The sequence below is a fragment of the Sinohyriopsis cumingii genome, chromosome 9 (assembly GCF_028554795.1).
Source record: "Sinohyriopsis cumingii isolate HCF-2022 chromosome 9, ASM2855479v2, whole genome shotgun sequence".
Taxonomy (NCBI): domain Eukaryota; kingdom Metazoa; phylum Mollusca; class Bivalvia; order Unionida; family Unionidae; genus Sinohyriopsis; species Sinohyriopsis cumingii.
In genome coordinates, this window is record NC_142969.1 from 35,365,762 (window position 1) to 35,378,271 (window position 12,510).

General features: G+C 35.1%; 1 protein-coding gene across 2 annotated transcripts; it reads left to right on the plus strand.

Moving 5' to 3' along the window:
- The first annotated feature begins 801 nt into the window (after positions 1–801).
- Positions 802–8,510, plus strand: LOC149791539 (uncharacterized). 2 transcript variants are annotated; one of them, XM_089970065.1, is made up of 4 exons: positions 802–875; positions 1,226–1,307; positions 2,232–2,428; positions 5,534–8,510. In XM_089970065.1, exons 2-4 carry the CDS (start codon positions 1,256–1,258, stop codon positions 6,380–6,382), a joined length of 1,098 nt encoding a protein of 365 aa, XP_089826191.1. In that variant the 5' UTR covers positions 802–875; positions 1,226–1,255; the 3' UTR covers positions 6,383–8,510. The 2 variants fall into 2 exon arrangements, with proteins under 2 accessions (XP_089826191.1, XP_089826192.1); XM_089970066.1 differs by having other exon boundaries at positions 812–865.
- The last annotated feature ends 4,000 nt before the right edge of the window (positions 8,511–12,510 follow it).

Consider the following 12,510-nt stretch of genomic DNA (forward strand, 5'->3'; position numbering starts at 1 on the left):
ACAGAATGATACATTTTGGTATTATGCGAAACATATTTCAAGAGACGAAAAAACTTAAATGTAATGCTATGTGTCTTAGCTTTTGCATACTTAATTTTGTCTTTAATTTTATTAAGACTAATCAATTTCTATTAAAATCCTTTCCTGATTCCTTCATATATTCATTTAGTGTAACTGAAATAAACGGTTTAGTCGTTGTCATCAGCACAAATTACAAATATGATACCTGAAAATCAGGAAAGAAACAAATGCTTCTGGCTTTTGCAGTATCTGATAATAGATGACCTTAAGGCCGTCTTTAGACACCGAACAACAGTGTTTATAGCGAGTCTTCTTCGCAAGAACGTGATTCCTATGCGGCTGTAATTAAGCAATGATATCTCTGCCACTACACAAAAATGTAGAACCCAGTAAGATTTAAATCAGTCTTTATTGTGTATAAAATTACAACTTTCAAACAAAAGAAACAATGTCAGTAGTAGTTATGGGGACGTATACTGATTTACCTTGACCCTAATTCTTAATATGTGGATGTTAATCAATTTTCAAAAGAATTTTTTTCTGTGCCCGCTTTGAATGTAAAGGCCTATTGTTTATATTTTAAGATTATTGTTATATTTCGCCCAATTATTTATAAAACAATGGGGGTTCTCGCTGGATATATCAAAATCTCATTAATCTAGAAATTTGTACAGATAAACATCTTGAGAGTCTATCGAAGTTTATCACGGATGTGAAATTTTACGATCTGATACGATCTCGTGACCACTTATTAAATGTAGCATCATCCAATCACCATGCCTCTTTTCAACCTTAAAGATGGTGGTCAGAAATCAGTGTGGCAGATGGATTTAGTGAGCTGAGGGCAAGTACTTGTATGTTTCATACACATTTTCGTTAATAGCAATACAAATGTTCTACGATGAAAACTTGATTTTATAATTGTTTTCCCATCATCTCAGTATATGTATATCTATTTGAATGTTGCATGTTGGCTTAATAATGAAATATTCATTAATGTATTTTTTGAAAATTTATTCGCATATATTTGGTTCTTTGCTTTTAATTATAATATTAAATAAGTTTGACTTGCAGTAGATAATTAGAGTGCAGTCTGTAATTTCTTACCAAACACTTTATCCACTTTGCTAATGATTTTAAGTACACACATTTTCTCATTAAATCTTTCGATGAATTTTCAATTGTTTTTTCTTTTTCAATTTAGACTTCCCCTGTGACTCCCCTGTAATTCACAATGGCGAGGATTGTTATCCTTATAGCTTCCTTCTTGTCGGCTGTTGTCTCAGGTAAATAGCATATGACCTTGGTAGAATTTTTACAACCATCCCCAATCTCCTGGTTGAGGATTTTGTGTTATTGTGTGACTAGTAGCATAATTCAGATCCAGGAAAACAACTTGATTCTACTACATACTGCATGTCCCGTTGCATATAGAAACACGAGCATTCTGCTAAATGTAACCTACAATGTTAAATATAGAAATGAGATTCTAGAGTCTATTCCTTTGCTTATATCAACAGTAGTCTTCTATTATGTACAATGTATATATAATGTATATAATAATCCTGTTTCTATATATAGAAAAAGGAGTATTATACATATATACAGTCTATACGATTACATATAGAAACAGAAGTATTTCACTATATGCAGTCTGCAACGCTACATATAAAAGCAGCAGTATTATATATATATATATATATATATATATATATATATATATATATATATATATATATATATATATATATATATATATATATATGTTGTTGTTGTTGTTGGGTTTAACGCCATTTTTCAGCACACGATAGGCTATACATGGCGGCCAGTATTAATGGTGGAGGAAGAACCCGGGAAAACCCCGGAAAGAACCACCGACCTACGAGAAGCTACTGGCAGGCTTTCCCACGTACCCACATTGGCTGAATCCGAGACTCAAACCGGCGCAGACAGAGGTGAGATGGCAGTGATCCGTAACGGGAGAGCGCTTTAGACCACTCGACCATATATATAAACCAGATTAATTACGAACTGGCTAGTCGAGGGCTCTACTTGTCTTTTTAATTACAATATATTATTTAAAAAAACAAAACAAATATGAATAGAATGATAGTTTTCAGATAATACAGCGAATTGCACGTTTGAACTTTTATCTTGATAGATTTTAATACACAAATTTATGTTATATTTTTCTGGCTCGTTCTTTTAAGGCGGTACATTGAATGAGCTGACGGTTGAAGAGAATGGCATGAGAACTTCTTTGAGATTTATCAAAAATCATCCCCTAAATAAGAATAGGCCTGCCAGCTTCCTTTTGGGTTCGCCGTTGACCTATGAAGAATCATTGTTTACCTTGCTGCCAGTTCTCGAAAACATAGATGTATCACACGTCGAACAATATATTCAGGTGTGTATATGATTTATAATATACACTTGGGAAATAAACTCACACATTGAGACAAAATGCATTAACTTCATATCGTGGTATTTTGTCATATATATATATATATATATATATATATATATATATATATATATATATATATATATATATATATATATACACATTGAAAATAACGGCATTTTAAAGTCTTGGTATAAAGCAATTTTATATACCAATACTACTGGTACAGCAAATTGTGATCCGCCTATGGCGCAATGATACGCATATATAAACATTCTCGCAACCGTGTGCAGTTGGTTCTAGAACAACGATCAATTTTCACACAATAATCATTAATAACGCATGAAAATAACAATAAAAAATATTAATAATCCACGTTTTATAAATGAATATAATATGCCACACATTTTCATTGCAATCCTTTCTGCATTCTGTTCCCCCACCCCTCTTACGCATAACGGACAAACAACGCAGATATGTGGAGTGAGAGAGAAAAGGAATTTGGGCTGCATTAAAACTTTGAAATAGAAATTACCGGAAGTGACATACAAACATATGGTTTATCGTAACGATATGTGTGCCCTTTCCTTGGTATTTATCTAAAGTTGCAAACCTAGTCGACATTATACGGTAAATTTCTCAGTTATTTTCATTTTAAAATCATAAGAGTGTTAATCATTTTGAAGAAAAAATAGAAACTAAGAAAAGAAGACAATCGACTTATCAATATGCATTCAATATTCATTCACTCGGTCAATACACAGTTGCCTAAAAGTAAATCCTAACTCCGTTCAAAGGCAAATGTCTGTATTTGTATGTGATATGAAAAATTTATACATAAAGTGCACTGGATCCAGCTAGGGATCACGTGTGTCAGGGGTTTATCAAGATAAATGCAATAAACTGACAACGAACAGTGCGAAACTAGTATCTAGCTAGCGTGCATGGTTGTATTTTTCTAGACTTCTTGGTTCTAATTCTAGTTTCCTATGCTTCCTTACAGGCGTGGTAAAACTAGAACTGTAGACGATCCGCCCACACACTTCCTAGTCCAAACTACTGCAGCTTGTCCTAAGACTTGATAACTTTGAATTTAATGAAGAAAACTAGCTATAAATTAATGGAACCGCAATGGGTGCAACAATAGCCCCTTCGTATGCAAATATTTTAATGGGAAAACTGGAGGGTCAACTTTTAGTTTCGGTTGAACTTACAAAATACCAGTGGGTACGCTTTATCGATGATATATAAATGAAGTGGCAACATGGAAGAGAAAGTCTGGATGATTTCATATCAAAGGCAAACAACTTCCATACCTCAATAAAATTCACGGCAGAAGTCTCCTACTCAAACCACGTCTTCCTGGTCACAACATCCAGACTGGTAGAAAACAGTCTCCATACAGATATCTACTCCAAACCAACAGACAAACACCAATATCTCCTCCCAAGCAGCTGTCATCCAAAACACGGCATTAGGAACATCCCATACAGCCAGGCACTGAGGATACGCAGAATTTGCCTCGACGATGAAACAGTCCTAGAAATGGCTGAAGAGCTATCGAAACATTTAATTAACCGAGGCTAAGACAAAGAACTGATTACCGAGGGAACCCAAAGGGCCAAACAAACAAACCGCGATGACCGATTAAAATATGGAAAGGAGTAAAAGGCTGATAGGATACCATTTATCCTGACCTACCATCCAGACAACCCCAAAGTAGGTAAAATCATCGTGAAACACTGGCCCATCGTAGAATCGTCGAACGCACTAAAGTTAAACCTCCCTAACAAACATGTAGTCACGTACCAGAGACCAAAAAACTTCAAGGACATCCTAGTAGGGCGAAGCTAACGCCAATCATTAATCAGGACTACTCTTGTCAATCTGGCCCCTGTGGCGATAAAAGGTGCAAAACCTGTCAACGTATGATATTTTCTAGCACAATGACTAAAGAAAAATAAAGCATACATGGTCCAAACAAAACATGCAAAACAAAGAATGTCATTTATCTCATCACATATAAGATCTATAACCTTCAGTATGTTGGAGAAACTGAAAAGCTGCACAAAAGGATAACCTTTATAGATCTGACTGGATGACAAAGAAGCTGTACAGAAGCCCGGTCGCAGAGCACTTCTCCTCCCCTGGCCACACTTTCAGTGATATAACACTTATTGCAATTGGTCAAAACCCTCAACTGGAGTTCCCAAAACAGGAACGAAAAGGAATCGTACTCGATACGCCGCCTTAGAACATTAAAACCAAGCGCTTTAAACCAAACAGACAAAATATACAACCATGCACAAATAAAATTATCTTTTGCAGCTGACACATTTCCTTTTAAATAATTACTAAATTTGCGTAATAGCCTATAACTATAACAATGAAATATCCGGGATATAATTTGCGCTTACATACATTTACATAAAATAACAGATGTTGTTATGGCTCATCAATTTCTAGGTCAATACAAATATTTTCCAGTATCAGCAACACGCTGAAGTATGCTAGTTGAAACATAATAAAGTTGGAAGGTTTAATTCCTGTAGAACAGCTATGTGAAGTTTCGCGAACATAACCGTTTTTCTGTTTAATTTGTTTGTCTTGTCTGTGTTTTGTATTTGCATTTGAAAAAGACTCATTAATGAGTCGAAAGCGCTTAGGCTAGCCAGATACTAATTTCGCACTGTTCATTGTTAGTTTATTGCATATATATATATATATATATATATATATATATATATATATATATATATATATATATATATATATATATATATATATATATATATATGTGTGTGTGTGTGTGTGTGTGTACGTATGCTTGTATGTGAATGGAGGGATGGATCGAATGATGGATGGATGATTAGCTGAATAGATCATTAAATGGAAAATGTATGATTACACGTGCACTGCACACCGGTAAACTAATTAATAAAGTAATTCGACAAGATTATATTCATATATAAAAAAAAATATCCATACGACTTAAATTGTAACTATTACCATTGAATATAGACCAGAAGTTATAATGCACCGAAAAGTAAAAATCGGTTGACATATTTGGAACACATATTGCATAGTACCTTTTTTCTTCCTTTTCAGCTGTATGAAGATACTGACGGACTAAATACATCGGCGTCAGATGGTCTTCCTTTACATGATCTATGGCTTATTCCTGGTTATTACCTAATGTCTCTCAAAGAAGCCGTTGAGACCCAAATGACTATGAAACGTATTTCTGACGTATGGAGTCCAACTTGGCTTCCTGTGTTTTCGTCACGTGCCGGGGATTTCATCGTTTTCGACTTGAGCAACGGGCGTGTTTTTGAGATTTTTACCAAGGAATCAATGGTATGGGAGATAGCAGCAAACATCGAGGAGTTTTTCCGACAGTCAGCACAGAATCTAAGAAGTGGCAAAGTATTTGTCGGCGAAGATGGACTGATGGATGAGTCAATGGCTGATGACGGAGTATTGAACGAAGATTATCATCTTATACAGATACATGAGAAAACCTCCTATCTAACTGTGGATCAGCTATTTGACAGAATCTACAGCTCTCGAAACGTCAATAACAGACCTGTCTCTGAAATGAATGTCGACAGTGATGTTAGGCAACCGAATCTCTATTTTAATTGCAGAAATATGCTGAACGTTTGCGCAAACATTAGAAATGCGATAAATAACAACCGCAAGACGAGAAATCTGCAGCGTACAACAAATCGAAGTCAAATCAGAAGAAATCGTCGATTATCATGCGGCCGCTTAAGATGCGCCAGAGGCTGGTCTTGTGATGAGTATCCATTTGCTTCCACTTTCCAGGGCGGTAGAGGGGCAACCATCAGGTGTGTTCCTGCTCGTGAGAATAATTCACAAGGAGGACAGCTGAACGCCTTCTACAATACGAATGGAGTGCGCCATGGTAGCTGGTTTCATCAGAGATATCCATAATTTGTAGCAGATCTAACTGAAATATAGTCGACCAATACCGTTTCCTATCGCTTCAAAGATGTGAAAACTGTTACAGAATAATTAATCAAAGCCACTTTTAAAGTTCATTGAGTACAAGAAATATAAAATCCAGAAACGTTTTAACTGAACACACCATAGTGTAAATTATGGTAAAAATTAAATTAAAAAAGTTAAACATTATTTTTTGCCATATTCATATTGATTAGATTTGAAATTTGTTAGATCCATAATTTGATTTAAATTCTATCATGTGAAATTTACACAAAAAACTTAAACGTTATTGCATGGTGCACACATTCTCTTTCCCATCACGACCACATACTATACAGACTACTTTATCTCTGCTTTTCTAATGCCATTGTGTCCTGTACAAACATTTTCTGGGATACTGTGGACAATTTATGCATTCTTTGTGAAACAATACACCGATAAACACTTTCATCTGCTCCGCCATTTGCTTATTAGAAAAAGGCTGTGATGTGTGTTTCCTATTTCACTAATTTTAAAATTAGATTTTTCTTCATTATTTTAATAAACATGATCTATACATTAAATAATATTTGCAGCACTTCAAAGTACTAGGCAAAATCTGCTCAATTATAGTCTGACTATACCAACCTTTCGTTTGCTGGGAAAGTCCGTTAAGCATGAAAGGGGCAGGGGATGTCAATATTAGTGCCATTCTGGTCGCAGTCAGGTTTGAAATTATAAATCAATGATTACATTGACTTAGTTCTGTGCACATTTTTATCACATTAATCGTTTTCGTTATTGAAATCCGTAGGGGGGTACAAACAAACGGTATCTATAGTCAGACTATAGATACACAAATCAATTTCGGCAATGTGATTTTTAAAAAAAAATTTTTTTTTATACCATTGGGGAAAAAGTCGAGGGTCGAGAATGAGAAACAGGGACATTCCGCCAACTTGAAAGACATTTTTTCAATTATTTGTTTTATTTGCCTAATTAAATATGCCTTGACTTCTTACAGTTAAAGTTTCACAACACACGTTAATGCCATTTTATTTTACTCGCAATGCAAGAACAACAACTCTTGCGTAACTCTACAGTGTACGCATGCGCACTTTGAAACTGTTTATCTGTGTATTGCGATGTATATACACATTCAGAATTTAGATTGCATGTGAAATAAATTCAAAATAAACTTACGGTTTCTGAGGGAACTGAAGGCATTGTTTTCTAACCTCTTGTAAAATATGACCAATATCATTTGTTTCTTCATAGGTAGTCGCAAGTTTCATTATTTATATGTAAGATGCGAATTCTACTGGATGCAAAGGTGCCATTGAGTGAATTTTAAATTGAGCTACTTTACGAAGCATCTTCCAGTCCCTTCTTTTCCGCGCCTTTACCCACGAGCCAGACAATTAGTAATTCCTTTTTCATCAACGGGGTATTCAGTTGCTAAGATTACATTCGTTTGTACGCATGCACTATTTTTAGAGGGCAACATTTCGGTTCAGCATTCAAAACCCGGTCGACACTGTTGAGACTACTCGTGATCTTCATTCCTTAACCGTATTGTCACCATTTTTCTCCAGCATTGAAATAATATAATGACTAAATAATCCATTTAATGAGAAGCTATTTAGAACTTTCAATGTCGTTTTCATGACTATTTAATTGCATAAACATCTTCTTTACAATCATACATCATCCCCTTTTGTGAGATAAATGAATAATGATGTTGAACACTACACTTTATGCATCTATCATTTAGTAAAAAGGATGGTCTAGATGATATTGGTTTTCTAGAGATTAAGATCATCGGAGCAATTATATCTTGAATCGGCTTTCGGTATAGTAGGCTGCTAGATTTAAAATTTGACGTGTTGCACGTGTTCATCTCCTCTTCACACCTTGGCCTTTTGGAAACACCTAATCCAAATCCGGTATATAATTCAAAGTTACCTAAGAAGTCCTTGACAATTTATTGCAGAAATAATACTTTGTTCAGCAACCATATACTTGCCCCCACCCACATCCCAGGTAGCTACTTTAAACAGCTTTGTCTCTATTTAATATTCGTGTAAGAGTAAGCAGATATCTTTATATATATTCGTACAATAAAAAGTATACGCTATTTCATTATTTGTATTTATTTCGTCCAATCTCAAATTGTTTGAGAATCTTAAAACATTCACGCACACTTTAATACATTCAAGCAAACTTGAAATCATTCATGCTAATGTGCGAACTGTAGACTGAAGTGAGAGCGCTGAAAAACAAACAAAGCGTCATATCGTCATCAAGAACAAAATCTTCCAATATATTCATTTATGATGAATGCAAGCATCTGTGTCGTATCTGCACCTCTTTATGTCTTTCTATCAATTGTCTATATATTAATCAATTCACACATGAATACATCCACACTTCCATTCACCTATCTATTCATTGCATGTAGGTGCTGATGAATGGATATGTATGTCACATGATAATCCGAGTTGGGATTAGATTATAACGAAAACACAAAAAGCAATTTCGTAAATGAAATATGTATTTATGAAAAAATGATTAATCTGACATTAAACTCGTACGCATAAAATCCAACAATAGATTTAACGAAATAATGCTTCCAAAAATAAAGAACTGACAGAGGTACTATACTATTGTTAATACCTTGCACGAATCCTAACGTGTAACTCAAAATCGTAATCAACAGGAATGAATGAATAAAATTAAACAAATATAAATGACTTGTGGATCTATTATCATGGATGATCAATGTTTAAAATTAAACAAAACAAGAACGAATAATTAAACACGTTGGGTGATCATATTGTGGATTTACACAACCATCATGAGTTGATATTTACCAAGGGTGAATAAAGTAAGGGATTTGTATCAATACTAGGACTATTTCATCCACAATTTCGATTCTGTGTGTGTGTGTGTGTGTGTGTGTGATCTTTACTCAAATAGCGATGGCGATAAACTAACACAAAAACATGAACATATAACCTATGGTGTCCTATTGTGGACCACCAAATAGTTTCAGTCCCAGTGGTCTGTTGGATGACTAAGGAGCCACTACGCTTGGTACGACCCTCCCTGTCTGCCTAAGGATTCCTTATTGCCCTCATTTTTCGCTGAAACCTGATAATCTCTAAGCTTCCGTACTTCGCCTCGAGACATCATCGGAGCCAAAGTCTTCGTCTAGAGCAGCGCACATGTTATACTAAACCCTATCGAGTTACCCGACTCTATAAATGAGACCTGGTCATGTACAAATGCGATAATATATATTGCGCATGAGCATACGTAAGTGTGTGTGTGTGTGTGTGTGTGTGTGTGTGTGTGTGCGTGTTTGGATTTTTAGCGGAGCTGTAACAACTTTTCAGTCATATGGCTACGTTGTCTTCAGTGTGACAGTTTAGCAGTGGTTCCCAAACTTTTTCGGGTCACCGCCCACTTGGTTAATCTAAGCGATCCCCTACCTTACCCCGTAAAAAGCATTCTTCGGCATGCCGCATACATGTAGCATGATGTCAAACCCAGCCACATTATCCTGACACCAGGCCGACTAGTCGTAACACTAACCTCTTAATGCTGAGCGTCCAGCGAGGCCACTGTTAGTACCATTATTTAAAAGTCTTTCGTATGACTCGGCCGTGGTTGGAACCCGCGATCTGCCGTATCTGAGGCGGACGCTCTAACCAATAGGCCACCGATGCGGTCCATCAAATTGCAAATGGGTTTAACTGTATGAACATTATTGTGTAATAAATGCTTGTCGCCGGAACTAGTGAAAGAATTGGTGCTATAAGGATAGGAAGTAAAATGTTTGTAATTATAAGCTAAGAAAAAAACAACAGCTGTGTTCTAGTAAATCATGGATGACTTTCCTCCCCTTAGATAACAAAGGCTATAGTAATTAAAACTGTTATCATGGTATGTCTACATAAATCATGTCACTTCAATGTGCACAAATAAGATGGAAACGTTTGTTACGTAATGGTTTAAAGAATAATGGACTTTTTTCGATGATGGTGATTGCATGTATATTAACCAGTTTCAGGGAATCTTTGTATTTTAAATTTCAATAAACTAGTTGTCGTCCTGTAGGTGACAAGTTGTTTACTGGCTTGTTCGTTACATTCAGGCATGAAGCTACACTGTAATATTAGCTCTCTATTTCATTTACCTCATCAAATGCGTCACATCTCCATTATTTGTAAATGGGCACGATACAATTTTATGTTCAGGTTTGATATGAATTTAATTGGTTCTCTGGAATAGTTTTCTGTGTGACTTTACTCATACAGATTAAAAAACATTAAAGTATACCTGCGGAGTATACTATCTTTTTAACATCTCAAATGAATACATGTTCATATACTAATTGCGCAAGTACAAGTTCTAACACAATTCACTAATAAATTCAGTCATGTATTACGATGCAACATAGTAATTTACACAATCCAATAATCTTGCATGTTGATAATTTGCTAAACATTGAAGATTCCATTTCAAATAAAACGAAAGGGTACACAATAATGCATTAATCATACAATCCTATTTAGGAGAATAAGGAAAATCTGGGCGAAGATATGATACCTCAGAATTTCAGAAGAATTCCTTCCCACCCTTTTCAAGTGCACAACGTATGCTCTCGGAGTACATCTAATGACTGTCAACTTAAATCCTATCTTCTACTTACGAGGCTTACATCTGTACTTATTTTCTAAAACGAATGTAGCTGACATAACGTCTTGATTCCGCGGGAAACTCGACCCTAAAGTTGAATTTCTCGGTTCCAATTAGCTACGGCCCGGTCTATTTGAAACTGCCCTGTATTACTTTCTCACTTGCCTGTCGCTCTGAATTCCCGGTCGTGGCATCGCTGATTGAGTGTACAACAAACAAAGACGTCTCTACTCCGACGTAGAATTCCTTTTGAAATAAACCACGAACGAGTCGTTGCGTAACGGTTACACAATAGACAGGCAGTTTCTTTGTCCAGAATCGGATCTATAGTCGTAATAAATATTACAATTATCCATGTGTTTTAGCTACGAATTTAACCATAAGAAAATATGTGTATACATGAAACTGAACATCAGCAAATTATTCCTACAACACACAATACGGATATCGAAAACAGAACGCAATTTTATATTTCACCTTCCTCTACAGCAGAAGATGCTCCCGTAAAGTGGAGAGCTTCTTGACGCCACTATTTTTGTTGTGATGTTAAGAAGAAAAATTAAACAAATACTTTAGATCAATATGGTTTCATTTGCTTTTTTGTTGTCTTTATTTTCAAAGCTCAGTCTCGTCATGGCCACATTCCTCTATATTTTAGCAGCTGAAAAGATGTGTTGATTTCACCTTATCCTTAGATATTATTGAGGCTTCAAAGCTAAAAACTTACCGAGAGGTCATAAAGTTAATACTTTGATATTTTAGGGCCACGCATTTCTCATTCGCGAACTGTTTATGGAATATTATTTTTTGGGCAGTACAAATTATTTTTAATGTTGTGTTTTGGATTCAACTGATTCATATTGAATTACTAGATGAAAACGAATAAGTAGAAACGGACTGACTGGCCTATAATTCACTTTTCGTTGATATAAATACAAAAAATAGTTTGTCCTAATGCTCACGAATTGTCAATACATGAACTATTTTGCTATCTTTGGCAGAATTTTGGACATTTACTGCGTATTCATAACTAAGTGGACTAATTATTGAAAGTGTACGTGGTTTTCTTCCCGTGGCTTTGATTAATTTCATACAAGACTGTCTTTTTATCTAATGTAGATATTAATGGCTTTCTAATCTGAACTGAATATTCCAATGAAGTTAATTATTTAAAACATCTGCCAAAAGCACTCTATGAGTTATGGAAATTTTACATCCAGGTTCTTCTCTTTATGAATATATTCGTAATAAAAAAAATAGAATAAACACTGAAGTGTGTCTACTAATTTTGTCTTACCTTATTAAAAACATTCTGTAAATATTTCATCAATATTCCAGGGTTAATGTACATTTTATATAATACAAATATGTATTGTGATTATTTGATCATTTTTCATTCAGACCATATACAGTGCCAAATAGTGACGATACAT